This window comes from Vombatus ursinus, unplaced genomic scaffold, assembly GCF_900497805.2.
Source record: "Vombatus ursinus unplaced genomic scaffold, bare-nosed wombat genome assembly UNPS02014863.1, whole genome shotgun sequence".
In the NCBI taxonomy this organism is placed as follows: Eukaryota; Metazoa; Chordata; class Mammalia; order Diprotodontia; family Vombatidae; genus Vombatus; species Vombatus ursinus.
This window is the reverse complement of record NW_020954641.1, coordinates 12,034,868-12,062,029: the sequence shown is the minus strand read 5'-3', so window position 1 is coordinate 12,062,029 and position 27,162 is coordinate 12,034,868. Positions and strand designations below refer to the sequence as shown.

At 42.6% G+C, this 27,162-nt stretch overlaps 1 protein-coding gene across 5 annotated transcripts in view; it reads right to left on the bottom strand.

Moving 5' to 3' along the window:
• LOC114027723 (rho GTPase-activating protein 7-like) overlaps positions 1-27,162 on the bottom strand; it is a 122,365-nt gene that overhangs the window by 9,345 nt on the left and 85,858 nt on the right. For 4 of the 5 annotated variants that reach the window (XM_027841814.1, XM_027841811.1, XM_027841813.1 and 1 more), the window contains exons 2-10: positions 22,664-22,735; positions 21,032-21,113; positions 20,319-20,382; positions 18,646-19,958; positions 16,215-16,385; positions 15,308-15,467; positions 13,995-14,193; positions 4,627-4,852; positions 4-118 (exon numbers count right to left, since the gene is read on the bottom strand). In XM_027841814.1, coding sequence (XP_027697615.1) covers positions 4-118; positions 4,627-4,852; positions 13,995-14,193; positions 15,308-15,467; positions 16,215-16,385; positions 18,646-19,958; positions 20,319-20,382; positions 21,032-21,111 — 2,328 coding nt within the window. In that variant the 5' untranslated portion in view covers positions 21,112-21,113; positions 22,664-22,735. The remainder of the gene's footprint in view (positions 1-3; positions 119-4,626; positions 4,853-13,994; positions 14,194-15,307; positions 15,468-16,214; positions 16,386-18,645; positions 19,959-20,318; positions 20,383-21,031; positions 21,114-22,663; positions 22,736-27,162) is intronic. The other variant, XM_027841815.1, reaches the window with a different exon arrangement.

Sequence of the window (27,162 nt, the reverse complement as noted above, 5' to 3'; positions counted from 1 at the left end):
TACCTGAAAGAGCTGGTGGCATTCTGCTATCATGTGTGCCAGGCCCTGGGTGGCAGCCAGGTTCTCGCTCAAGTCTCTCTGATCAGGTTTGCCCACATTGTATTTCTTCTGACTGGACCTGGAAGAAAACCGTGAGGTGAGGAGGCCTTTAGAAAACCCCCAAACTGGTAGGTAACCCCAAGACATCACACTGCCCCCTTACCTCGAGCCTTGTTAGTAGTCTGGCCACACTACCCCGGGCAGAAGGAAACAGTGTAGAAAAGGAGGCAATAATTAAAAACCTCATGATTTTCCCATGTAGAAGTTAATTGCAGTTCAACAAGCCTTTACTTTTACATGACACTCAGGCATAGCAAGAGGGGAAGAAGTCTCTAAGTTATAGGGGAGTCAAGGAACAGAGAAGAATACTTATAGAATCATAGAATGAAGGGGACTTGGTAGTCATCTAATCCCCTTTATTTTACAGATCAGGAAATTTAAGACCCAAAACTTAATAGTGATTTACTATTAAAACAAAATAAACAAATAAGTAAAATAAGTCAAACAAATAAGTGACAGAGATAAGATTCACACCTGGGTCCTCTGACTATCCAGCACCCTTCCCACATTGCACCACACTGCCTCCCAACCTCACAGGGAGGCAGCAACCTCACTGTCTATAATAGGACCTATACCAACACTCCATAGAATCTTAATATTTTAGAGCTGGAAGGAGCCTCATGTTAGAGCTCTCGCCCAATGGCATAAAGGCAGCAGATCTTGGCAGGAACCTGGAGGAACATGAAAAACCCATCTGGTATTTTATAAGCCCACCTCTGCTCCTTTCTTCTCACATTAATGCAGTCCCATAATTCTTCTTTCCAAAGAACAAGACTTATTCTGCCTTCTCCTTGAGCAGGCTCAGTGGTGGCAAAGGAGACTGTGTGTGAAGGCAAAGGGAGGAAGCTGACAGATTTGACTCATGTTCATTCGTAAGCAGGTTCCATTCTTTCCTTTCTTTGGTGACATCACCAAAACTCCCTTTCAATAATATTATCTGGGAGCATTCTTCTGCCTCCTTTAGACTCCACATTGAAGCCCCAGTCCAGGCTGGGGGCCCCTTTGAAGTTTGAGTCCCAAAGTCAACATTAATAACTGCTTATCTGAATGTAAGGTTCAAAGCCTCTTTCTTTTATAAGATAAAGAAAACACTCACTATTTGAAACCATTTCCTGTTGCATGTGGATAAGAACAATCCAAGTCCCAATTCCTATATACTCTTTCTTTTCCATCGGCCTAGCTACTCCTTCATTCCTGGCTCAGGTTCTACACCAGGAAGACTGCCAGACTTTCTGCCTTTCCTAGTTTTTTTTTTTTTTTTTTTTTTTTGCTTGTGTCTGAGTTTCTCCTTCCAGGGAAGTCAAAAGGAGCAGGATCTGTTGGGATGGGGCTGAAGGTGGGATAAAAAAATACAGACTAGCTTTCTCTTTTCTCCAGCACTATTTCTTTGCCACTACCTGGAACATCTTACTCACTCAGGTCCTTTCTCTCAAGCCCTTTCTGGTTCCTTCCAAATCTAACTTAGACTCACCACACACCTCTCTTCTTTCAAGCCGCACTTCAATCGCCCTCACTCTCCATGATTCTTGTGAAGGATTCTTCGCTGAGCACACCTCAAGTCTGAGATCACAGCAGGAAGAGACCTTAGGGGCCTTCTAGGGCAACCCCTTCATCTCGAAAAGATATTGAGGCCCAGAGAATACGAGTGAATCACTCAAGGTCACATAGGTAATGAGTATTAGAGGCAGGCTCCTTTCCAGCCATCCAAATCCAACATTCTTTGAGGCTAGCCTAAGGCCCGAGGGCCCCACAGCATACACCTCTGATGTCAAGGTGTGGTTTGGGAATGTAATTAATTTGGAAATTGCAGAGAAAGGTAAGAGTGGAACTGGGCCTAGGACTCAGTTCTCCTGATTTCCAAACTATGCTTCCTTTTTAGAGCTTGTCTCTTTCTACCTGTCATGATGGCACCTTTCCTAAACTCTTATAGCACTTATACCAATGCATCGTTTTATTGTTTTCTCTGTGTCATATATTGTTATAAGTTCTTCTACTTCTCTTCTATCCCTGACCCTCTTAACCCATCTCCAGAATCATGCCTATTATTTCACTATAAACACTTTAAGAGACACATGCTTTTATTTTATGGATGTTCCCTTTCACCAGTCAAGATGACAACATCTTTTGTCTTCCATAGTTAACAGTTTTGTGAGTTTGCTGTGATATAAAAAATATCATCATCTAGTGATGATGCTAAGTTCCCCTGGTTATAAGCCTTTCCAAGTATAGCTAAGCTGATCTTCCAACCGCAGACCTACAGTCTATCAGTGACCTATACTTAAAGTCTTTCCAGGCTGATAGAATCTGCCAGAGCTTGCCCTCTATTGGTCTAACCCTCAAAAACCCAGGATCACCTCCAAGCCATGATGAAGCATCAGAAGAGAACTGTAGCAGAGACTTAGAACATAAGAGATACTTTTAAAATTTTTAGCTTGCTCCATGTCACCAAAAAGCTACCCAATTTCTACAGCCAGTTCTCATGCTAGTTTGCTATATGATCACGGATAACTCATTTCATCTTTTTTGCTTCAGTTTTATAACTGCCTTATGTTTCTTCCATGATGATTTTAAGGCTTAAATCTAGAAAGTTATGTTCTCACATGAATCCTAAGTGCTTTGAATTGTATAAGAGACTACACAATATAAAAGATTACTATGAGTATTATTATAAAGAGTAATATAGAACTAGTCCCTGTCCTAGGAGAGCAGAAAGCCTCACCCAATTAAGAAAAAATGATGATGGAAGAAGGCCAAATGGACAGATAAAATCAAAAATATCATCCCCTCAGGGAAGCTGTTTGGTGTTTTGACAAATCTACCCCATCAGAATCTTTCTTTTTATCCTCTGTTTGGGGTCCTCACCAGAAACATATTGTAGGTCTGCCCAACAGTGGTACTCAGTACAACATGGATCATCTACTCTTGGAGTCTTTTTCAGAAGCAGACAGGCAGCCTTCTGTGTAGAGGAGACTAGATAAAAAGTTCTCTGGATGACCTGTCCAAATCTAGGTCCCCCAAAGACTTAGAATTCCAGGGCTGGAAGGATCATCTGGTCCATCCATCTCATTTTGAGGCCCAAAGAGGGTAAGTGACTTATCCAAGGTTTCACTAAATTATCTAAGTGGAAGTGTTCATGGCCTAGCTACATCTAGAATTTAGGTCTCTGACTCCTAGGTCAGTGTTCTTTTCACTACATCATAATCCCTTTCTCCTACTCCTGTTTCTCCTCCTTCTTTTGGCCTTCCAGGTAAATAGCATAGACATCAACCATCAAGGTAATGAGCTACATTTTCCTTTTCAGAAATAATTTCTATAAGTCTGGGTAGATAGGACAACCTATAAACATGGTTTTTTTTTTCAAATTTTCATCACCTAAGGTTGTTTTGCAGAGGAAAACTGGCTTTCTGTCCACAGATTTACCAGTCCCAATCCTCTAGCCATAGAGAACCATCAAATCTTAACATCAGGAGGGAATGAGAGGTCTGGTTTAGCCCATACCTGAACAATTAATATAAACTACAACATTCCTGATAAATCCAGCTTCTACCCCCAAATCTTTCAGGGTAGGGACATCAACTTACCTGCCAAGGCAGCCCATTCCAACTGGGGAAAACTCTTAATTACTAGGAAGTTATTCCTTACATTGAGCTTATACATGTTTTTCTACAACTTCTACCTATTGCTTCTAGTTCTGCTTTCCAGAATTAATAAGGGCCCTTCAAATACTTAGACAGCTGTTATGTTACCCATAAGCTTATGGGTTCATCTTCTGAAGAATGAACATCCCTGGTTTCTTTGACATGACCTTCAGACCCTTCACTTTTCTGATACCCCTCAGGATATACTCCAACCTAAGAACATCTTTATTAAAATGTCCTGCCTGAAACTAAAGACAATAATCATGATGTCATCAGATTAGGGCAATATAGATATACTACTATATCCCTTATTCTAGACACTTCTTAGACTAAGAACAGGTATAGCCTTTAGGCTATCACATTCACTACTAACTCATTTGAAGCTTATAATCTACTAAAAATTAGCCAGATCTTTCTCACAGGAATTGTTATCTAACTATGCCTCTCTTATCTTGTGCTTTATACAATTGATTACTAATTCCATGAACCCAAGGGTGGGGCCTTACACTGATACCTATTAAATCTCATCTTCTTAGACTGTTTATTTTTCTAGCCTGTTGAAATTCTTCTGGATCCTTCCTGAAAGAGCTCCATTTTTTCCCCTTCCCATGCTATTCCCAGTCCCATTAAGGCTGAGAGAACATCACTGAACTCCTGGTAGAGAGATACTCCAAGCTTTCCCAGTGAATACCAAACTACCATCAGTCCAGTAAAAGAGAGACAGACTTCAGTCAACTGAATTCAGGCCCACTATCTGATTTCTTTTGGGGCCCACTATCTGATTTGGGGCCTCTTGGTTCATTAACAGGAGATTATCTAGCCTACGATTCTTTCATTTGTGCCAATAGAAGGAAGTGGGGTATAGGAATTTGCCAGTTGACAGGAATACCTGGAAGATGTGGGATTGTCTGGCCGAAAGGAAGTGAGGGAAGTGAGATGGAAAAGCGACGGGGCGAGGCAGACGGCAATGTTGGTGGGAGTCATCTGGTTCTCTTCCACAAAGCTTACGACATCTCGGAGAAAGAAGAGAAGAATAATCAAGGCTTCTCGGTTTTCATCTGGAAGTAGGAGAATGGCAGCTTGTACAGCATTAAACTGTTCTTCCTTAGGCAGATCTGGAAGGGAAAGAGAGAACAGACTCTGTTGTGGGAAGAAGAGGGGCCATGGAAAAATCAGTGGTCAGAAGGTACACCTGCCTGGAGTAAAATATTATTTACACCATTTGATTTCTTCTTTAACATCAGAGGCCATTGCCTCTGACCCTTAAGCATGCTACAGATTTGTTCCAGGGGTATACAGAACCTACCACACTCAGTTTGGCAAAAGACCGTGTACCTTTTACCATTAAGACTTGGTGGGATTTCTTATTGAACTGCCAAATCTGCATAGTGTCTGTGGTATGATGAAGACCAGCAGAGCTTGAGTCCTAGCCCAGCTTCTTCTAACCCTTTGCTTCCTATTATTGCTTAGGGTAAGTGAGTCATCAAGCATTTATTAAGTGCTTACTATGTGCCAGGCACTAGGCTAAAGACTATATGAAGAAAGGCAAAAACATGGTGTCTACCCTCGAGACTCTCGCATCCTAATGAGGGAAACAACTTGCAAATCACCATGTACATACAAGACATACACAGAGCAGATGAAAAGGAGATAAAGGGGAGAGACTGGGAAAGGCCTCTTAAAGAAGGTGGAATTTGAGATAAGTCTTGAGGGAATATAGAAAACCCCAGTGAAGAGGCAGAATATACCAGGTATGGGGGACAGCCAGCGAAAAGGCACCAACTTGGGAGATGGAGTCATATGTGAGGTATAGCAAACAGGACGGTGTCACTTGATCATAAGAGTATGTAAAAGGGAGTGAAGTTTACAAAGAGGGGAAAGGTGAAAGGGGGTTAGATTGTAAATGGCTTTAAATACCAGAGAACTTGATATTTGATCATGGAGGTAATAGAGAGCCACTGGAGTTTATTGAAAGGGGGTGGGGGTGGGCAGAGTATGGGACATGATCTGGCCTGAATTTTAGGAATATCACTTTGGCTGCTGAGTGGAGTATGAAATAGAGTGGGAAGAGATTTGAGGCAGAGACCACCTAAAAAGCTAATACAATAGTCCACACACTTGAGGGCCTGCCCTAGGGTGGGAATTATTTAAGTAGGGAGAAGGGGCCGTGTATGAGAAATATTGTGAAGATAGAAACAAGATTTAACAATGTATTAGGTGTATGAAGTGAATTTGAGTGAGAGGTTAAGAATGCCTCATGTTGCAAGACTAAGAAGATGATTGTGCCCTCAACAGTAATAAAGACATTTGGAAGAGGAAAGGATTTGGGGGAAAAACAATGAGTTATATTTTGGAAATGCTAGTTTGAGATGCCCATGGGACATCCTATTCAAGATGTCCAACAAGCACTTGGTGATATGAGACTGGAGCCTAGGAGAGAGGTTAGGGCTAGATAAATAGGATCTCGGAATCATCTACATAAAGATCATAACTGAGCTCATGGGAGCAGTATGGAGGGAGAAAAGAAGGTCCAGGACAGACCTTTGGGGGCTAGCTGTCCATAATAGTAGGAGTCACCTGGAGGAAGATCCAGCAAAGGAGACCTGAGAAGGAGTAGTCAGCCAGGTAGGAGGAGAACCAGAAGAACAGTGTCAGTCTGGAGAATATGGTTTTAATAGTGTCAAAGGGTGCTATTCAAGAAACATGAGGATAGAGAAAAGGCCATTACACCTGGCAATTAGGAGATGATTGTGACTTAGGAAAGAAGAGTTTCAGTTGAGTCATGAAGTCAGAAGCCAGACTTCAGGGAGTTTAGAAGAGAGTGAGAGGAGAGGAAGTGGAGGTATAAATGTGGATGGTTTTTTCAAGGAATTTAGCAATGCAGGGGAGGAAAGATACTGGATTATAGGTAGCTGGACAGAGTGAGGGTTTTTTAAGGATTGGGGAGGCATGGGCATGTTCATACAGTATGAGGGGAGAGATGGGAAGTTTGAGGAGGTGTGGAAGGTCTAAAAAAGCTGCGGTCATGAGTGGGGGGATAATGAGTCAATTAGGGAGATATAAAAAGGTTGCTTTGCCAAGGTGAGATGGCACTGTGGTTTGTGGAGGTTTGCCCTTCCCTAGAAGAGAGAAGGGAAAGAAAGGAGAAGAGAACAGAGAAAATAAGGGGTGAAGGTTGATTGAGAAGGAAGAATTGTGGAGGTTTTCCCCCAAACACCAATACCATGGATTTGATTATCATCTTAAAATATGGACAGCTAAATTACACAGATTAGCAGCACTTGGTATGACCATCTCTGTGTGGTTCTTGAGGTGGATTGGTTTAGGTCATGGGATTTGAAAACAAATAAAGAACTAGGATATTAGAGTTTTTGAGGGAACATCAGAATGAAAGTTGAAATCCCCAGGAGTTGGGGAAGAGAAGAAGACAGTACTGAACTCCTTGAGAAAGGAGGGAGAATGACCTTGGGGTCAGGTAAAGAAGAACAACCATGATTCGGATTGATTGGGTCATAAGTTTTGCCAGAAGGCACTTCAGAAGAGGGTTGCTGAGGGGCAGTCACAAAGGGGGAGTCTGAAGTAGCAATAGGGAGCTACTGACTTTCCTGGGTGGGTATCCCCATTCTCTCTCTACTCTTCAATTTCTTTTCTTTCTACTGGTTCTTTCCACGTTACTTACAATTAAGACTATGTCTCCCCAATTGTTAAAAAAAAAAAACCTTTGCTTGATCCCACTATCCCCACTTATGATTATCTAATATATTTTCCTCTCCCCCATTTCTCAGTAATCCTTGAGAAAGCTATCTGTTCTAATTGCCTGCATTTCCTCTTCTTTCTCCAGCTTCTGATTTCATCATTCATCTACTGAAACTACTATGACCTACATTACTAATGATCTCTTAATTGCCAAATTTAATGGCCTTTTTTTCAATTATCCTTGACTCCTCTGCAGCCTTCCACATGGTTAATGATCCTCTTCTCTTGGATACTATCCCCTCCTTAGGTTTTCATGAGACCTCTCTCCAGGTTTCCCTCCTACTCAAGTGATTGCTACTTCTCAGTTCATTTATTGTTTTTTATTCCAGGTCATGCCCACTAAACCTGGATGTCTCCTAAGACTCTGCCCTGGGCCTTCTTTTCTTCTCCCTCTATAATATCTTACTTGGGAATCTCATCAGTTCTCATTGGTTTGATTATCTTTGTGCAGATAATTCTATGATCTATATACCCAGCCCAAATCTCTCTCTGGGGGTCCAGTTTCACATCACTCACTGTCTTTCCCCCAAACCCTCCCCCTTCCCAACTTTCCTATTACTGTTAAGTGTGCCACCCTCCTCCCAATCACCCACTTTTGTGACCTTAGTGTCTCTCAACCTCTCATTCAAACTCATTCCACATTCCACTCTTGTCAAATTTTGTTTTTACCTTCACAACATTTCTTATCTCTGTCCCCTTCTCTGTGCTTACATAACCATCATTGCAATGTAGGCCCTCATCTGGACTATTGCAATTGCTTTCTGCTTGGTCTCCCTGCCTCTAGACTACCCTCCATTCAGCTGCCAAAATAATTTTTCTAAAGCCCAAGACAGTCCATGTTATCTTTCCTTCTTCCCTTCTGCCCCCACCCCCTTCTGCAACTCCAGTGGTTCCCTATTACCTCCATGATCAAATATGAAGTCCTCAGTTTTATATTTAAAGCCCATCACAACTTGGCCCCTTCCTACTTTTCCACTCTTCCTATGCATTTCTCCCCTCCACATACTCTGAGATCCAGTGATACTGTCCCACTTGCTGTTTTCTTACAAAGTCATGCCTTTGCACTGGCTGTGCCCCCTATGTGGAATGCTCTCCCTCCTCAACTCCACTAATGAGCTTTCCTGGCTTCCTTTAAAACTCAACTCAAATTCCACCTTCTTCGGGGTCCCTCCCTCCCTCTATCTCAATCCCACTGCTAGTGTCATCTCTCTGACATCACCTGAGATAATCTAAATATATCTTTATATGTTCATAGTTATTTACATCTTGTATTACCCATTACAATTTGAGTTCCTTGAGGGCAGGGATGTTGTTTTTTGCCTTTGTTTCTATCCCTGGTCTTTAGCATACTCCTTAGAACATAGTAAGTGCTTAATAAATGTTTGTTGACTTTTTTCTTTCCTTTTTTTTTTGTTCTTTATTATAATGGATGGCCCTCTGGGAGGGGGAAAGGAAGCCATATGTTGGGAAATGTAGGTAATGTATTAAAAATCAGTAAAGATTGTTTTTTAAAAATCAGAATTTCTGAAAAAGAATGATAATTCTCACCATATCATCCCCCCCCCCAACTTTATCCAACTCCACTCTCTACTTCATGCCTTGACCCCATCCAAGTGTTTGTTACTATCTGTGAGAGACAAGAACAGAGCAACTTCCCTTCCTTCTAGGTCCTTCCCACTTGGTTCCAGCCCCTACTCTCCTTCACATCCTTCCTCTTTCTCTTAAACCCCCTGAAGCAAAGTGAGAATCTTCACTGACCTGCCCATCTGCACTTTCCTAGACTTACTCTAAGGGAACACACATGTTGAAGTCAAAGAGGAAAGCAGTTAGATGGCACCTGAAGTGTTTGAAAGGAAAGGAGCCAAACCAGTCCTTCTCTCTGACTAAAATGGGAAGTGACTAGAGCTAATTATCCATGTGGGAATTATTTGCAACCAGGCTCTAATGCCACTTACATTTCAGTCCTACCTTACTCCATTGTTAGACAGTGAATGCTTGGAGAGGGCAAACTGTTTTTCAGCCAAGCTTTAATCAGGCACAATTAGAATTGGTAAAATTGCTACATAAAAATATGAACCCCCTTCCTCAAGCCAAACACAGAAGGAATGATTTTTGGATCATGTAATATTCCCCGCCATTAGAATGGATAATCAAGACCTAGCTTCCTCTATATTTTTACTAATTCAATCCTTCAATGTTGAAAATACTAATGAGGAGGCAGGTTGGTATAGCAGAAGTAGCAGTGTCTCTCAAGTCAAAGGAACTGTGTTCAAATCCAACTTCTGATACTACTCCTGTTACCTTGGGCAAGTCAATTAGCCCCTCAGGACCTCACATTCCATATCCATAAAAAATATGTTTGAGGGTAGTTCAGAAGCAGACACAGACAAGCAAAGAAATATCAGTACTAGCACATTCAATTTAATGCTTATTAAAAGGAACAAACTATATGTAATGGATTATGGCTTCATATATAACTATCATATTTCTTGCCTTCTTTGTGTATGGAAATTTATTGTTTTCTAGTTCATAACAATTTTTTAAAAATGAGTGAGTGAACTCAAATAGATGGCCCCTAAGGTCCCTTCCAACTCTAAATCTATGGTCCTACAATAAAAGAAAACCCTAAATGTGGAGGTGGAGAGAATCAGTGTCTAGGAAGCCCTCTTTCTTCACCCCAGGCTTCATCACTGTAGAGCTAGCCTGACACAACAAGCAATCCTAAAGACTCTTTGCCCATGAAAAGACTGAGGTGGGGCCTACAGGTACAGAATGTTGTACAACCTATAAAACAGGATTGCTACATCAGATGGTTTGGCTTAATTGTTTTTCTTTGTCTTTTAACAAACAATTTTCCACTGTATTTTCTTCATACAAATCAGACCATTTTCTGTGACATAATTTTGATGTGAATATTTAAGTAATAACAGTTGATTTACTGTACTTGTCTGGGGGAGTTGGAATATTCCTTGCTCTCCATTGCCACTTCTAAGATTTCCCTCTGCTACCATCATTTAGTAATGTGCATTGTATGAGAAAAATTTATCTTATAAAGATCTAATGTAAAACATGTGAACTTTTTTTTTGGTCGTGTACTGTTTGCATGCCATCTTCCTATCCAGAATTTTTTATTTGTAGAGGGCTGAAAATTATTCATTGGAGGAATATGTAAGATACTGCTGCCTTTGTATGGGAACAGTTTGGTTGCTGACAGTTGCACAAAAAAGAATATCTGCATAAGGAAAACTGATCAAACCAGCATAAGAAGAAGCATCCTCTCAGATAAAATGTTGAGTGGCACAAATAGAGAACTGCATCTCAAGCTGTGGGAAAACCCACATATTTATGCCCAGTTGGTGGAGCTGTGAACTGATCCAGCCATTCTGGAGAGCAATTTGGAACTATGCCCCAAAAGTTACCGCATTGTAAATGCCCTTTGATCTAGCAGTACCATTATTAGGCCCAAACAGATCAAAGATGTAGGAAAAGGATCTATAGATATAAAACTAAGGAAATACCCATCAATTGAAAATGACTAAACAAATGATGGTATGTGAATATTATAAAATGCTATTGTGCTATAAGAAATAATAACAACTAGCATTTATATAGCATCTACTATGTTCTAGGCAGTCTTCTAATAAGCACATTACAAATATTATCTCATTTGATCCTCACAACAATCCTGAGAAGTAGGCAGTATTATGATCCCATTTTGCAGTTGAAGAAACTGGCACACAGAACTTAACTGACTTGCTCAGGATCACTCAGCTAATAAGTATCCCACCTCACTTAGCCTCATGATGAAAGGGACTACTTCAGAGAAACCTAGAAATATCTTTATGAACTGATGCAGAGTAAAATGAGCAAAACCAGGAAAAATTTATACAATAACAACAACCACATGAAGAAAAACAAAGTCCAGAGGACCAATGATGAAGCATGTTATTACCTACTTCCTGACACAGAGGTGATAGACTCAGGATGCCCTTTTTATTTTTGGACATGAGCAATGTGGGAATTTGCTTTGTCTGACTGCATATTTGTTACAAGGATTTTCTTTACCTTCCAAAAAAAAGAAAGTAACTACCTCTCAGTTGAATGTACTGAGAGAGCATGTTTGAAGGCAAAGGAATAACTGGTATAATGATGCCTGCAGGGTATTATGGTCTCACAGATCATTTGCATGTCTTTTTAGAGTTTTGAAGGTTATAACTGAAAAAATCACAAATCAAATAATGAAGGACCATGCTAAGATGATATTAGAACTGTTGGATTCATACCTGACAGAAAGGTGGATTTCTTGAGTTTTACCTCCTAAGGTAAAGATGAGTCACTGACCACCAGGATGCTCTGATTTGAGGCATTGGACAATATAAGAAACCAGAGAAGAAGCTATAGGAAGAGAGAGAAAAAGCAGGAGATTAAGCTGAGTGCAGGAAGAGTCACCAAGAAGCAAGGGACAAGAGACACAGAAGGCTTACAGATCAGACAGCTAACTTTTCAAACTACTTTGATGGGAGCTTGATGACTGGCAGGGAAGCTTGGATTTGGTGATGAGCTGAAAAAAGGGTGGGTAGGCTAAGAGGTCTAGAGCTCCTGTGCCTATTCAAGGAGGGTCAAGTCCTGCTGCTCTGCCTGAGCTCTTATTGCTCTCTGGCATTACCTAAAGCACGAGAAAGGGGAAACCTCTCAGGGATTTGAGAGGAGTAAACAGGGAGGACAGCCCTCCCATCTACTTTGCTATGAGAAGAGACTTGTCTTTGCTGAGAGCCAATGGGACAAAGCAGAATCTTCTGCGATTTATGAACTTAAGGAGTTTTGCATTTCTTTGGCTCAGGGTTTTTTAGCACCCAGAGAAAAGCGGCTATGAGGAGCTTGTCAGCAGAAGAAAGGCAAGTACCAGAAGGGGAGCAGCTAGCAGAGAGGTGGCGTCCTGCGGAGAAGATTACTCTGTGGATTGATCTAAGGGATCAATATATCAAGGCCTCCCGTCCAGAGTTGTGAGTTACCCTGGGGGGTTTCCCCATACTTACTGCCTTCCCTGTTAGGTTTCTATTAAGTGTGTATCCACTCACTTTCATAGATACTGCTGCATTGTTGGGAGAATGTGACCCAGGTTTATGATTGGACTGTGATGCCTTGATTATTCCTACTTTTGCCTTCTATTGAAAAACTACAATAACTGATTATTTTTGCATTTGCCATCTGATGAATAAATATTATTATTCTTGAGGCAGTTAAATGCTGCAGTGGCTGGAGCATTAGACATGGAGGTAGGAAGATCTGAGTTCAAATGTGACTTCAGACACTATCTGTGTATTCCTGGGTAAGTCATTTAACCTTTGTCTCAGTTTCCTTAGCTGTAACATGGGGATGATAATAGCACCTACCTCCTCATAAGGTTGTTGTGAGAAAATATGAAATAATATTTCTAAAGCACTTAGCACAGTGACTGGTACATAGTAGGTGCCTTTTGCCTACTTTTAATAATAATAGAATAAATTAATAATGCTTGCTCCCCTCCCCCCTTTTCAGTTTCTCTGCGTTAATGAGTTATGACTTAATGGCATCATAGTGATTGATTTTGTGTGAGTGGGCAGCACACCAGTGAGGACTCAGAAGCTAGAGTGGTGATTAGGAGGAGGAGTGTATATTCCCCAAACCAGGATGCACCTAAAATCCGGAGAGTTTTCAGTAGTAGTAGCCGTATGGTTACATGGCTGTAGCTGGCCCCTGACTCTAGAAACTGAGCGAAGAGGGAGAGAGGGAGAAAAGAGAAAAAGTGGAAAGGAGAGAGAGACAGAGAGAAAGACGTGTTGGACTCCACACCCACATGTTACACTGACTGTGTGGTGGGTCTGTGGCCAGGCCTGGGCTTCGGTCACAAGGAAACTTTCTTTGAGAGAGGAGGTTAGTCAAGAAGAGATTCTGGCATAAAAAATAAAAGGCATCAATAAAAATTAAGTTAAAAAAAAAGGGAAAAAGAAAAGGTAAGATCAGTGTCTTTGTGTCCTTGTTCAGTGAAGAATCCCATACACACCTCTTGTTGAAGGCAGTGGCTGTGGGAGGATGGATGCCACAGAAGACTGTTTATTTAGAAGCAAAGGCAGCCCCATCCCTTCCTGTAGCCTTAAAAACCTAGTCATAGGAGACAGAATCTTTTGGGCCTCACTGAGAGATCAGATTTACAATGAAAACATTTGGGAGAAGAAAAGCCAAGCTGAAATTCACACTAAAGTGCTAATGACTTACTTTCCTCTAACAGCAGGTTTTGACAAAAAGAAGAGTAGAGTATGAGGACATTAGCATTGAGCTTCTATAGAGGGGATGGGTCAGGGCATGGCTAGAGGTGGGGAATAGAGGAGAAAGACAAACTTGAGTCAATTTTGCAATTTTGCCAGAGGTCAGCTGTAGGCAATACTAAGTAATTAGAGTGGGGTAACAATGTTCAAGGAGTCACCCCGCCCTGCCCAAGAGCATCTCTCCCCAGGCACTTACATTGATATATATGAAGAATGGATTCACAGATCTTGCTAGTGAAGATGGGCTCAGGGAGGTCACGGAAATACTGTTTCACCATGTCAGCTACATCAAAAGCAGAATGGCCTTCATAATCCACATGGCCTGGGTGGGCCTCATTCATCTCCCGAAGGGACATGATCCGAGATTTCACTCCTGATTTCCTGAACAAACCAACCTAGGGGGAGAATAGCATAGAGTCATGGAACACCGGTTACACAGAAAGTTAAGTGCTCCCACGAGGCTCTGTGATGTTCTGAGTCTTCCCACATCTTTCCGCCCTTCTCTCCTAATATTACTTCCCTTTCCAACAAACAGGGTTAGAGAAATTATATATTTGTAAACATGTGAAAAGGAGGTCAGGATAGGAAACGTTTGTATGACTGGAGGCAGGTTACGGCTGTGTAGGTATTGAGAGCTGTGATTCCCTAGAAACCTTCTAGGAAAAAGTAATTTTTAGAGTTCTTAGTCCAACCTGCTAATTTTATGGATAAGGAAAATGAGGTGATTGCGTGTGAATATATTCATTAACATGTGGCTTCTATGTGGACAGGCTTATACATACACAACTTGTGTATATATAGGGTATGCATTTTGGACTTTGTTTACATGTGTACATGGTATATATGTACACATTCACACATACACATACTGAAAGTCTGGATGGACAAATTGGTTTGTGTGCTGTGTGTCAGGGATGAGTTCTTATGTATCCAAATTAGGTTATGTATTTATTTCAGAGAAATATTGTGGTATGTACAAGTTATGGGAATTGGGACCTTCACAGATGTGTATGAAGTAATTGTAAAGTAAACCCAAATGGTTGGGGAGCTCTTTTCTGTGGAGCTGGTAGTTGAGGGGCAGAGAAAAGAGAAGCTGCATCTCTCTTGAGTCCTACCCATCCTTAATCCTTGGGTCCCATCACTGTGTATTTGCCCTGCAATATCCTCTGCTTATAGTGGATATAAACGAGGAACTTATCTAATTTATATACTTATTTAATATATAACCTTTAATATCTTTTTATTATATAATTTGTATCTTTACTTATGTATCTTTATGTATTTTGAATCTTTATTTCTTTGACTCAGTTTTCTAAAGACAGGGCCTATATCATTTTCCTTGGGCAGAGAAGAGTGAAGATACTTTCTGGTCTGTGTGAAGGGTACCACAAAGAATACTTATTTAGTAACTGTTTTGTAATTAATAAATAATGATGTCAATGATAATAGTGATGGCGATAGTAGGATGATGCCAGAGAGTTAAGAGCAGATTCAAACACACAGTGGTACCTGGTCCAAGAACTGTGCCCTCAGATACTCCATAGCTTGGAAAATGCCTGGTGGGAGTGGATGGCCTGTCCTCTGGACAACTAGTAGTAGTGGGACTCCAAACACATTCTTGCCTTTAAAGTCAGGGTATTTATTCTTCCTGATGAACTTGGGAACTGGCCTGAAAGCGAAGCCAAAAACCTCCAATTACAATTCAAATAGACCCATATTCATGGCCTCTACTTGGCCCAAAGCATGCCTCAGAACACTAGGTAAGTGTCCACTGTGCAGGAAGCAGAATAAGAAAGTCAGATCAGCCAATAGAAAGAATTAAGGAGAATGAGCCAAGTTATTGATGACATAGCCTTGCAACATACACCTCTTCTATTTCTAGTTTTGGGGAGAAGGGGATCTTGATCTCTTCTGTCCCAAGCTAGTCCGAAGCTAGAGTAAGAGAGGATTCTCAGAACAAATCAGATTGCCCTCCTATTAAGACCTATCCACGTGGCAGCCATGGAATGATTTTGATGTCCAGGGCCTAGATTAATAATAACATTATTAAAGTTATTATTATTTATAATAATACTTGTTATTGTAGCTAACATTTGTATGGTGATTACTATGAGCCAGTCACTGTGCTAGGCACTTTACAGTTATTATTACATTTGATCTTTACAACAACCCTGGGAGGTAGGTACTATTATTACCCATTTTTTACAATTGAGGAAACAGAGACAAACAGGTTAAGTGACTTGCCTAGGGTCACACAGCTAGTAAGTGCCTGAGGCCAGATTTAAACTTGGATGTGACTCCACCTCAGCACTCTAGCCCCGGTGCCACTAGCTACCTGGGACTACCCTGGACAGTGACCTCTCCCATTCCACCTTCCAAAGCCAGGCCAAATAGCCCCTAGCTTCTGGTGTCTCACCAGTTCCATCCCTGTTTACTGGAGAGTGGATTTTTTTCCATGATGGCAGAGAGATTTAACATAGCCACACTCTTCAAATAGTTGAGTTGTATAGCTGACTGTTCTTCAACTCGCAGGAAGGGCTTGGTCAGGCCAGTTGTTTCTTCCATTGACCAATTCCATTTGCTGAGCCTAGAAAGCCGAGAGAGATATGGGATGAGATTAGGTCATATTTTGCCCCCTTCCACCAGTACCCCAGCCCTTTCTCTGCTTTAGAGCTTCCAGAACTGTGAGAAGGGGAGTGAGTCTTTCATCTACTTTCCTTTGCAGGCTAAGCCCAAAAACCCCTAAAGGATAATTGGCATTACAATTTTTTATTTTACTTTCCCATCCCCTCTTCTTCTTCCTTCCTTTAGCACTCCAGACTGTATCCTGAAAGGTAGAAAGCTGCAGCTTTTCTCCTATCCCCTGTTTTGTATCTTAGGGGCCACAGTTTTTAGACCTAGGAAGGGACCTCTGATCTTTTTTTTTTAGTTATTTCAATTTAAACAAGTATAGGCATTTTTATTCTTTTCACAACATGATAAATACCCCACTTAAATTATCAGCTATCACTCTACAGTGTGTGAGCCAATGATTGACTTAGTAGACAGCCACACACTTAGAAAACCCTAACCTTAGTGTTATTTAGTGTTCTATCCAACCTATAATCACAACAAATGATAGCAATGCTATCTTAATAGCTAGATTTAAATTAAAGGCTAGGGATGGTGGAGATCATCTAGTTGAACCATCTCTTACAGATGAAGAAACTGAAACTCAGAAAAGTAAAGGAACTTGCCCCAGGCCATATGGCATAAGGGTCAAGGGTCACAAATGACGCTCAGGTCCTTAGGCAGCAAATTACCTAGGCTTTTCCCCCTGTACCACACCCTCCAAATGTCTGTCTCTGGCAGGAACAAGAGCCACACTTTTATGGCTTTTATATATATATGTATATTTGTACCTTGATTCACACAAAAGACAGAAGATTAGAAAGCTAGAGCTAAAACTGGACTGAGAGAGATCCCCTGTTCAAACCCTCTCATTTTACAGATCTTTCTTATGAGATTAAGTGACTTGTTCAAAGTCGCAGTTTGGACAGAAATGAAGATTTTAAGAGATTTCCAAGTGCTCTTTCCATTATGAATCCTAAAAAACATCATCTAAACCATATTTTTATAAATTTGATTCTATTTTAAACACATCATGGAAGCTTGATATGAAGAAACCCTGGAGAAAATGAATCCTTTCACCTTCGGTAAGGTGAATTTCCACGTTTCGTATCTTTAAGCAAATCTATGTATAAAAATTGTGATATGTGCTGTGGTAGAGTGGAAAGAGTGCTGGATTTAGAATGTGGAGGACCTGGGTTCAAACTCTGTTTCTAATACTAACTAGAATGATGACAGGCAAGTCATTGCTTTCCCCAAGGACTGGAGCAGGTTTGTTGTGAGGATCAAATGAGACAGTACTTCTCTAAACTAGAGCACATTTTTATACACATATAGAAATGTATCTATTTTGTGGAAGGAGTAAGAGGATCTGGCTGGACCTGTGATCTCCGTAATATAGGGAACATCCAGCATGAAAGATACAGGTCAGCAAGTTATCTATCGTTTATCTTAGAACATCTCTATCATTCATCTTAGAGAATTACCTGAAGCACTGAGAAGTCAAGTCACGTAATTAGTGACTGAGCCTGTGCTAGAACCCAAGTATTCCAATTCTTGACCCAATGCTGTTTCCATCAGGAACGTTGTCTCTGGGAAGTTTTTGTGGGGTACCTTGAGTGGTTGGGATAAGGGGAATCAGACTCCCTGATAGGAGGCTGTGTAGAATGGTGGCAAGATCACTAATTGGTAGTCCAGAAATGTAGGTTCTAAATCTGCTTCTGTCATTAGCTCTCTCAGCAAGGTGGCACAGTGGCTAGAGCCCTGGGCATGGAGTCAGGAAGACCCAAGTTCAAATTTGACCTCAAAACACTTCCTAGCAGTGTGAACCTGGGCAGGTCACTTCACCTCTGTCTGCCTCAGTGTCCTCAACTGTAAACTGGAGATTATAATAGCATCTACTTCCCAGGGTTGTTGTGAGGACCAAATGAGATCATATTTGTAAAGTGCTTAGTATAGTGCCTGACACATAGTAGGAGCTTAATAAAGCTTATTCCCTTCCCTTATTACCCATCTGAGTATTAGAATATGTGATTATGGCAGATGTAGTTGTTGGTATGATCAGATTATCTAAGAAATACAAATAAAAGGACACAGTGATGATGAGCATAAATTCTGGTTAGTTTTCTAAAGTGATGCCCTTAAGGAAAGCTTTGAGAAACAAAGGAGGGGGGGGATTAGGGAGGCCAAAGCCACAGAGCAGAGCTCAACTGCAGGGGCTTGAGGAGGCAGTATCTGACCTTCGTGAACAAGATGATTTGGGAGAGTCCCAAGGATGGCCTCTTTTATGGTGATGCTCTGCTCCTCCACCAGGCCTGGTCCCAGATATTGTCTCTCCAGAGGGTTCGGTGATCTCCAGGAGAATCTGGGTAGGTGAAGCGAGTAAGTTTGGGGAGCTGGTAAAATCAAAGTCCCTATAGTATGAATCCTTCTTTGCCCACTGGCTCTCTCGCCTCTGCAGTTCATTCATATCCTCTATGAGATGGTCAAAATCTAAGATGAGATCATTGTCCAGGGAGCCAACACCCTCTGTCCTGCCAAGGACCAGCACTGGCACGTTGTCATAGACACTGAGCCGATTATCTGGCAGCCCAGGTGGATGGTTGGAAGGATCCGTCTCCTGGGAGCTGGTTCCAAACTGATTCCGGTGGCAGCCATGGAAACTGCCTGTCCGCCAATTAACTGATGGGTTATCTAAGGTTGGTAGTGAGTTAAGGGTGAGAGCCTTGGGGAAGGTGCCAGGTTTATGACCGATTGGCACCTGGAACAGCTGGTTGTGAAGGTTCTGCTCAGTCACATCACCCCATGGTGAGGTGGGGCTTAAGTTGGGGTCACCACTCCTCTGCCTGTGGCTCCGGACCCGAATCACAGGACTTGGAGTGCTTACGGTACTGCTGGTCTCTGACTGGCTACCGCTGCTGCTGCCACAGATTGGTGGCGAGGATGGGCAAGCTCCCATCTCTCGGCCAATGTTCACACAGTTGAGACTCCGGAGCTTGTCATCATCAAAACCCTCAAGGAGGGTGGGTCCACTAATTGGGGGCCGGGGCCGGGGAGCCCCACTGCGCTTGGACCCCGTGCTTCGGAGCCGCAACTTCTCCATCTTTCTCAAGAAGCTCTTGCCTCGGTTTGGTTGGAGTGGCTTCTCTGCAGGGGGTAGGTCTTCACCAGTGACATTCAGTGTCTCTATGGGGCATGGGGAATGGCTGGTACTAGATACAGGTGAAGACCGTTTGTTGGTATAAGAGAAGTGGGAGCAGTTATGGCTGGTCTCAGTATCCTCAAAGGGCCTGGGAAAGGGGACATCACTGTCCCCACTGCTACAGCTACTCATAGAAGAGGCATCTGGCTTCTCCTCTGGCTCTGGGGAGGCTGGCTCCTCAGTGCCCCTGTTCTGGATCCTTGGGGTTCTCTCTAGGACAGGACTGCTGGATGAACCACTCCCCCCTGGAAAGACTTCTAGGCTGTCCAGGCGGGACCAGCGTCGGCTGCAGCGCTCGTATGCCCACCTGCTGCTGATAGCACATGGTTCATCATCCTCAGACTCATCACTCTGAAGGGTAGAAAAAGTAAGGTAAGCACCAGAAACAAGGGTAAGGGGTGACATCTTCCAGAAGTCAGACAAAGGGGCACAGTGCTCTTGAGAAGGGCTCAAACCACTGCTCCCTCCCACTTCCAAAGGGCAAACTGGGCAGGCCTGGGCACATTCCCACTGCTCCTGGGGCGAAGGCTGGCCCTTCCAACTACGTTCTGAGTATGAAGTGCTTTGCCACTTATATTCTAAGGATGCCCAGCATCCATTAGAGAGGCCAGATAAGCCAAAGACCAAATGTTTCCCCCTTTCCCCAAAAATAGGACTATGGGTTCCCACTCCTACTGGGAAACTGACCACACTCTAGCTGTGACCATTTACCTTCCTCCTCTGGCAGCTGAACTCCACCTTCATCTCTGCACATTTGTTCAGGGTGTTTAGTCGCCTGGGAGAGAAGGAAGATGTCCTAAAGCTTTTCCATTCAATTTTACCATGGCCAACAATCCTTGAGCCCTAAGGAGCCACAGGACATTGCCCACCCCACCCCCAATCTTCCTCCTGGCTTTGAGACCTAAATGGGTGACTTCAAATATCCAGTTTGGGGTCCAGGGGTTAGACAGGCCACCAGGTCATGGCGCTGTAAAGCAGGCTGGTCTGAGCAGGACGCTCACTAACTCCAACCATTGTTGTAGCCAATTTGACTAGCCAGGAAGGAGGTGTATGAAATTGGCAGTGCCATCTGCCTGGCTTCTGGTCCCCCCCTGTATAGTCCTGTTAAAAGGGCTGCACATGGCTCTCAGTGAAAGGGAAAGAGGGCAGCTGAGGGAGCCACGTAGAAGAGGCAAAGAGGCTTAACTTTCTAACAATTAAAGTTGTCCAAAGGCAGAATGGAAGTAGTGGGTTCCACATCACAGGAAGTCTTCAAGCAGAGACTAGATTAACACTTATTGGAAATATTGCAGAGGGGATTCCAGCATGCAAGGACAGGTTCAATTTAAATGATCTCAGAGATCTCTTCCAACTCTCTATAGTCGATGACTTGGTAATCACAGACTGCATGTAGGTGGTGAGGAGGTGGGCAGCTCCACACCCACCTGTAAAGAGACTCAAAGGCGTCCTGGTCTAGGAACTCGTGGTCACGTCTCACAGTTTGGATGTCAATGGGAAACTGCATGTCTGCAAAAAGTTAAGCTGGGTCAGCTCCATTGACGTGATTCCCTTTACTCCCCTCCAGTGTGCTCACCAGATTCCCACAGTTGATACTCATGGATTAGTGTTTGTGCCAGTGACCCATGGCCACTCACAACCCTCCTCAAATGTGTATAGGACCCACTGATTGCTCAAGAATGTTTATCGTGTTCTCTCATCATCTCTGTCTCTCAGCACCCTCTTGTTTCCCTTCCAAGGTCAGCTAAGGTGCCTCCTCCATGAAGCCTTACCTGCCTCTCTGCCTTGCCCCATTATTAGTGATATTCCATCAATTTTCCTCATACTAGATTCAGCTATATATATATATGTATATATGTATATATATATGTGTATATATATATGTGTATATATATATATATATTTGTATATATGTCATCTTGCTACAAGTAAGCTTCTTGAGGGTAGGGACTGACTGTTTTGTCTTTGTATCCCCAGTACAATTAATAAATATTTGCTGAAATAACCATACAAAAATATTCTAAATCACTAATGATTAGAGAAATTCACATAAAAAAACTCTGAGGTACCAACTCCATTAGATTGGCAAAGTTGAGAAAAGGAAAATGACAAATACTGGGGGGGGAGGGGGGAACACCAGTACATTAGTGCACTATTGGTAGAATTGTGAATTAGTACAACCTTTCTAGAAAGCATTTTGGAACATGTCTCCAAAGCTACTAAACTGCACATACCCAGCAATACTGCTACCAGATCTGTACTCTCAAAAAGATCAAAGAAAGAAGAAATTACCTGCACGGAAATATTTATAGTAGCTTTCCTTTTTTGGTTGTGGCAAAAAATTGAAAAGTGAGGGGATGCCCATCATTTGGGCTGAAAAAGTTATAGCATGTGAATATGATAGAATATTAGTCTGCTATACAAAATAATAAAGGGGATGGCTTCAGAGAAACCTGGGGAGACTTGTATGAACTGAGGCAAAGTGAAATTAGTAGAATCAGGAGGACAATTTATACAATATTATTATAAAGACAAACAACTTTGATAGACTTAGGAACTCTGGTCAATTTGATGACCAATCATTCTAATGTCACCACCCACCTCCAGATAGAGAGATATTGGACCCAGAGTGCAGATTGAGACAATTTTGGGGAGGAACGTGACCAGTGTGAGAATTTGTTTTGCATGACTATACATGTTTGTGATGGGTTTTTATTTTTCTTGCTTTTTCAATGGAGGAGGTGGGGGGGGTAGGTAAGAAGGAGAAAATGCAGATCTGGAAATAAAATAGAATTGAATTTTTAAAAAATATTTGTTAAATTGAATCAGGACTCTATGTTCTAGCTGAAAGAGTTAGTAGGTTAGTAGGAGGCAGGGGAATGAGATTCTCATTACTGTTTTGCCTCCCCGTTTCTTCCCTGAAATTAGCCTTTCTAGGACTCAAAGGGAAAAATTGTGAAGGTAACATGAGAGAATAGTTTTAAGATCACCCTCCCCCACAAGCTGTACAAATGTAAGGTATTAACATTCATATAGGAGGAAATCAGAGACTGCCATACCGTCAAATAACTGAGCATATTGGGGGAAACCGGCTGCCCTCAGCCACTCACAGGCCTCCTTGGCTTCAATTTCTGGAGAGAGACAAAAGAAATAAGACTGAAAAGCAAATCAGGTGTGAGTATTGAAAGCCAGGGACAGAGTCTGGGAGTTCAAATTCCTCACTCTTGACCTTGGACAAGAAGGAGCTCTAAGGTTCTCCTCCACTGGCTACAACCATTTGCAGCCTTGCCTTTGCTAAGTACAGAGAGGCTTCTGGGTCTGCGCCAGGCCAGGAATGGGACAGACCAAAGACAAAAGCTCCCAACAGCTAGGAGCAAGGGTTCTCACAAGGCCATCTGTGCACAAAGGAGAACTTCTATGGGGAAGGTAAAAAGCTATAGCCAACAGCAACTTAAAACACCATTGGAAATAAAGCAAGACAGACGAGCCAGAAAGAAATACAAAGAGAGACAGTGAGGGCGTGTTAGCACCTTACAGGTCAGCTAGTGTGCCATCTGAAAGCCGAGGAAAAAGAGGTCCAAAGGAAGAAAATGACATGGCCACACGGCCTCAGATAGAAACAGATGGACTGAGAAAAAGATACAGATAAAATAAAAGCAGGAAGATAGAGACAAATGCAAGGAAGCACACGCATGTACGTGTGCTGCACACACACACTCTTACAGCCAAAGGACTATTCTGATTCATCACTTGATCCCATAATCAGCAGGTAGAGTTCCTTTCCTGGGGGGCTTCTAGTGTCTCATGCCTCCTCAGACCTCCAGATGGTGGGAATCATCTGTCCATTTGGCAGCCCTGATGCCAGTGCCCAGCTGGGTAGAAGTGGGCCCCAGCAGTCACCAGATGTCTGAGGAATGTAAACACATTCAACACACACTGGCTAAGCATGTGGAGACCATGGAAAACATGGATCCTGGAGGGCTTGTATACTCTGGATAAAGGGGAAAGAAGACACCTCCTCCTCCTCCTCCAAACTAGGGAATTTGAGTCATAATCTGACCACAGTGGCTGAGGAGAGACTTATGGAGGTGAGTTTTGGAAAGGTGGCTTTTCTCTTCCCAAAAATCCTTTCCTAGAATGATCAGCACTTAGGATAAGGGACAGATTGTGACCTGAAGGGGCATAACCTAAAAAGATTTGCCACAGTGCCTGAAATTCCACCATTAGAACCACCATTATCTTCAGGAGGCCCCTTTTAAAATACATATGTGTTACCTGGCCTCTGGGTTGGGGGATTAGAGCTCTCCATTAACACATCAACACCCATTAGCACACCATTGTGGATTCCTTTATCAGCTTAGCTGTCACCTTGAAAAAAAGAAAGCTGTCTGCCTCCAGTTCCTTTGGAGCTTCTGGCTCTTTCCAGAAACAGGATTGGGGTGCTAGCTATCTAAGCCTTTGAAATGTTCCCCTACCTGCTTAGGATCCCCACACACCCCCAGCACACCTTCACCACCACCTCTTCCCTGCTGCTGAGAAGGATGTGACCTAGTCAACCCCTCCTTCTCATATTGTCTACCTTCAGAAACATAAATCTAGGGTGGAGGGAATTTTCCATTTCCTCACAGTCTTTCTCCCTTCCCCATCAGTGCCCCTAGTAGGTTTCCCTTTCAGGCAAGGCAGCCCAGATCTCTGGAACTTTCTCTTCCCTCCATGAAGTCTCGCTTCCCTTGAGCTGATAACTACTCCTCTCCTTGGCTCAGTCCAGTTTCAGCACAGAGCAAAATAATACTCAAAGGACGAGGGCTGGGTCTTGTTCTAGAAACTCTCCCCAAACCCCCGTCCTCTTGTATCCCAATCTGTATTCTCTGCAATGAGTATCGTTGTTTTTCCTCATGTCTCAGCCATAGATACTCTCTGAGGAAGAGGAGGAGAAAGAAAAAATAGTTGCTCCAAACCCCTAGTGGCATATAACTGCCAGTGACAGCTGCTAGCTGCTAGGGCCTCTTTCCTTCTCCTGGTTTCCTAGAGCTAAGGTAAGTCAAAGGACCTGACATACAGATCAGTGAATTTCCTTGGTTCCTTAATACCTCCAGGACAAAATGTAAAATCCTCTATTTAGCACTGAATGTTCTTCACCACCTGACCCTCCCTCCCTTCCTGGGAGGCGGGGCCACTGATCGGCTTGCAATTCTTTGCATTCAACACCATCTCCCATGTCTGTCCCTTTGCACAGTTAGCCACCAACCTTGGGATGCTCTGCCCTCTCACCTACACCTCTTAGATTTCCCTGGCTTCAAGACTCAGCCCAAGTCTCCCCTTCTGCATGAGGCTTTCCCAGGTGCCCCCAGATTGCCAGTGCCTTCCTTCTTAAGGTTATCTTGACATTCTCTGTATATGCTGTGTATGTAGCTAGTTATTTCCCTAGTGCCTCTCCCATTAAAGTATACACTGCATGAAGGCAAAGACTATTTTTGCTTTTATATTCCCCATGATTAGCAGAGCGCCTGGCACAAAGTAAGTACTTACTAGATGCTTATTGACTGACTAGCTAGCTGGCACAGTGGATAGCGTGCCAGACCTGAAGTCAGGAAGATTCAGCTTCATGAGTTCAAATCTGGCCTCAGATACCAGCTGTGTGACCCTGGCCAAGTCACTTACCCCTATTTGTCTCAGTTTCCTCATCTGTAAAATGAGCTGGAGAAGGAAATGGCAAACCAGTCCAGTGTCTTTGCCAAGAAAATTCCAAATGGAGACAGAGTCAGACAACAACAAAGGACAGAAACGATGCCTCAGAGTACAAGAGTGGTCACCTCAGAACCCCGGGCTCATCTTTGCCTTCCTCTCCCTAAGCTCAAGCTTATTTAGGCCCCTTATATATTATATTCCAGCCAATGTAGCCTAAGTGAATTCTATCAGTTTATTCAAAAGTAGATCTATAGAATTGTAGTCTTCATGATCCAATACAGACGTAAATGTTATCAGATGCCAAGAAATTACTTTCTGATTTGTAAAGGTTCTCCTGATTTCACACTCCAACATCTGTCCCCAAGAAATACTGTGCCTTATTATTCCTTATAGACAAAGCACTGCCTCTCCCCACCTCCCCTCCAGTATGATGTCACCAACAAATTTAACGTACTGTCTGTAGTCAACTCAAATGGTTTCCACAGCACATTTTCAATCAGATAAGATAATGGTTATGAAATCATGCTGAAAACTGTAAGCACTATATAAATGCAAGGAATTGTTATTAATCCCAGGTTGGCTTTTTAAACCACCAAGCATATGTGTCCATAATCCCATAAATGTGTGTTTGCTTTAATGTTACTCTGAGCCAAACACAAATAGGCAAATCTACTGGGGAAAAGAAATGTAATGCAAACAGAAGCAAAGTGGGTTAGCCCAGGGGCCACTTGCATACCTGCAAAAGGCAATTCAATGGCATTGTTCCAGTTACCAACAAAAACACAGCATTAGCTCAATAAGGGCAGCCTTCTTGGGCAGGACTGGGATCCTCCTTTTTCAGTTGCTATTCCCTTCTCTCGTTGCTCTTTCCCCTTTCCCACCACCATCATACACAAAGGTTTTCACTGAGTTAGTCATCTGTTCTTGATCCACCAAGCAGGTATGTACAATTTCATCTGCCTCCCATCATTTTCATGCCCTTCTGCAAATGCCAGCCAGACCCCTCCAACTTTGCATGTGCTCACACAAACTCCTAAACAGCACAGGGATTACAGAGTACAGCTACCTCTGCCACTCTGACCATAATTAAGAAAAATAGCCCAGGCCTTTGTCTAGCACACTAGGGGGAATACTTTAAAAAGAATAATAACACCCCACCCCCACCCACTGCAACATGCACACCTTTTATTTCATTGCTGAAAGGAACTAGTCTACTAAAGTAGGACTGTGATTTAAAGTCTTATTCAGTTGTGTGGGGCATTTGAGAGGTTAAATGATTTGGCCAGGGTCACAAAGATAGTATTTGTCAGAGGTGGAAGTTAAATGCTGGTCTTCAAAGCTGACTCTCTATGTACTTACTAGGCTATGCTGCCTGTCTTAGGAGTCATTGATTACTCATGTTAATGCTTTCTCATAGATGCCATGTGCTAAAAAGCTAGGGCTCCTAATATCCCTCTTTCTGATTTGTATCAACAAATCCTGAGTCCTAGGAGCTCATCTTTCCCCTAGGTTACTTAACATAAAATGGCTTTGCTATCCCGAAGGGAGACCGGGCCAGCTCCTCACATGGGCTTGTCACTTCATAACCCTAGGGATTGACAGACAGAAGAGAAGAAAGACAGAGGCAGAAACTGATGGCACAGTGCAGAAACAATATGAGAGGTGGAGAGATTGAGACATACAATGATAGAAATACAGAAGAGAGAGAGACACACACAGAAGAAAGATTGACAGAGGCAAACTCACATAAAGTGACAGGGTCATGCAGTGAAAGGGAGAGTCACACAGAATGAGAGAAAGAGAGGGACTGAGAGAGGTGTTCATAGAACAGTTGGATTCCCTGAAAGCCTTCTGGATTACATATGTGCTG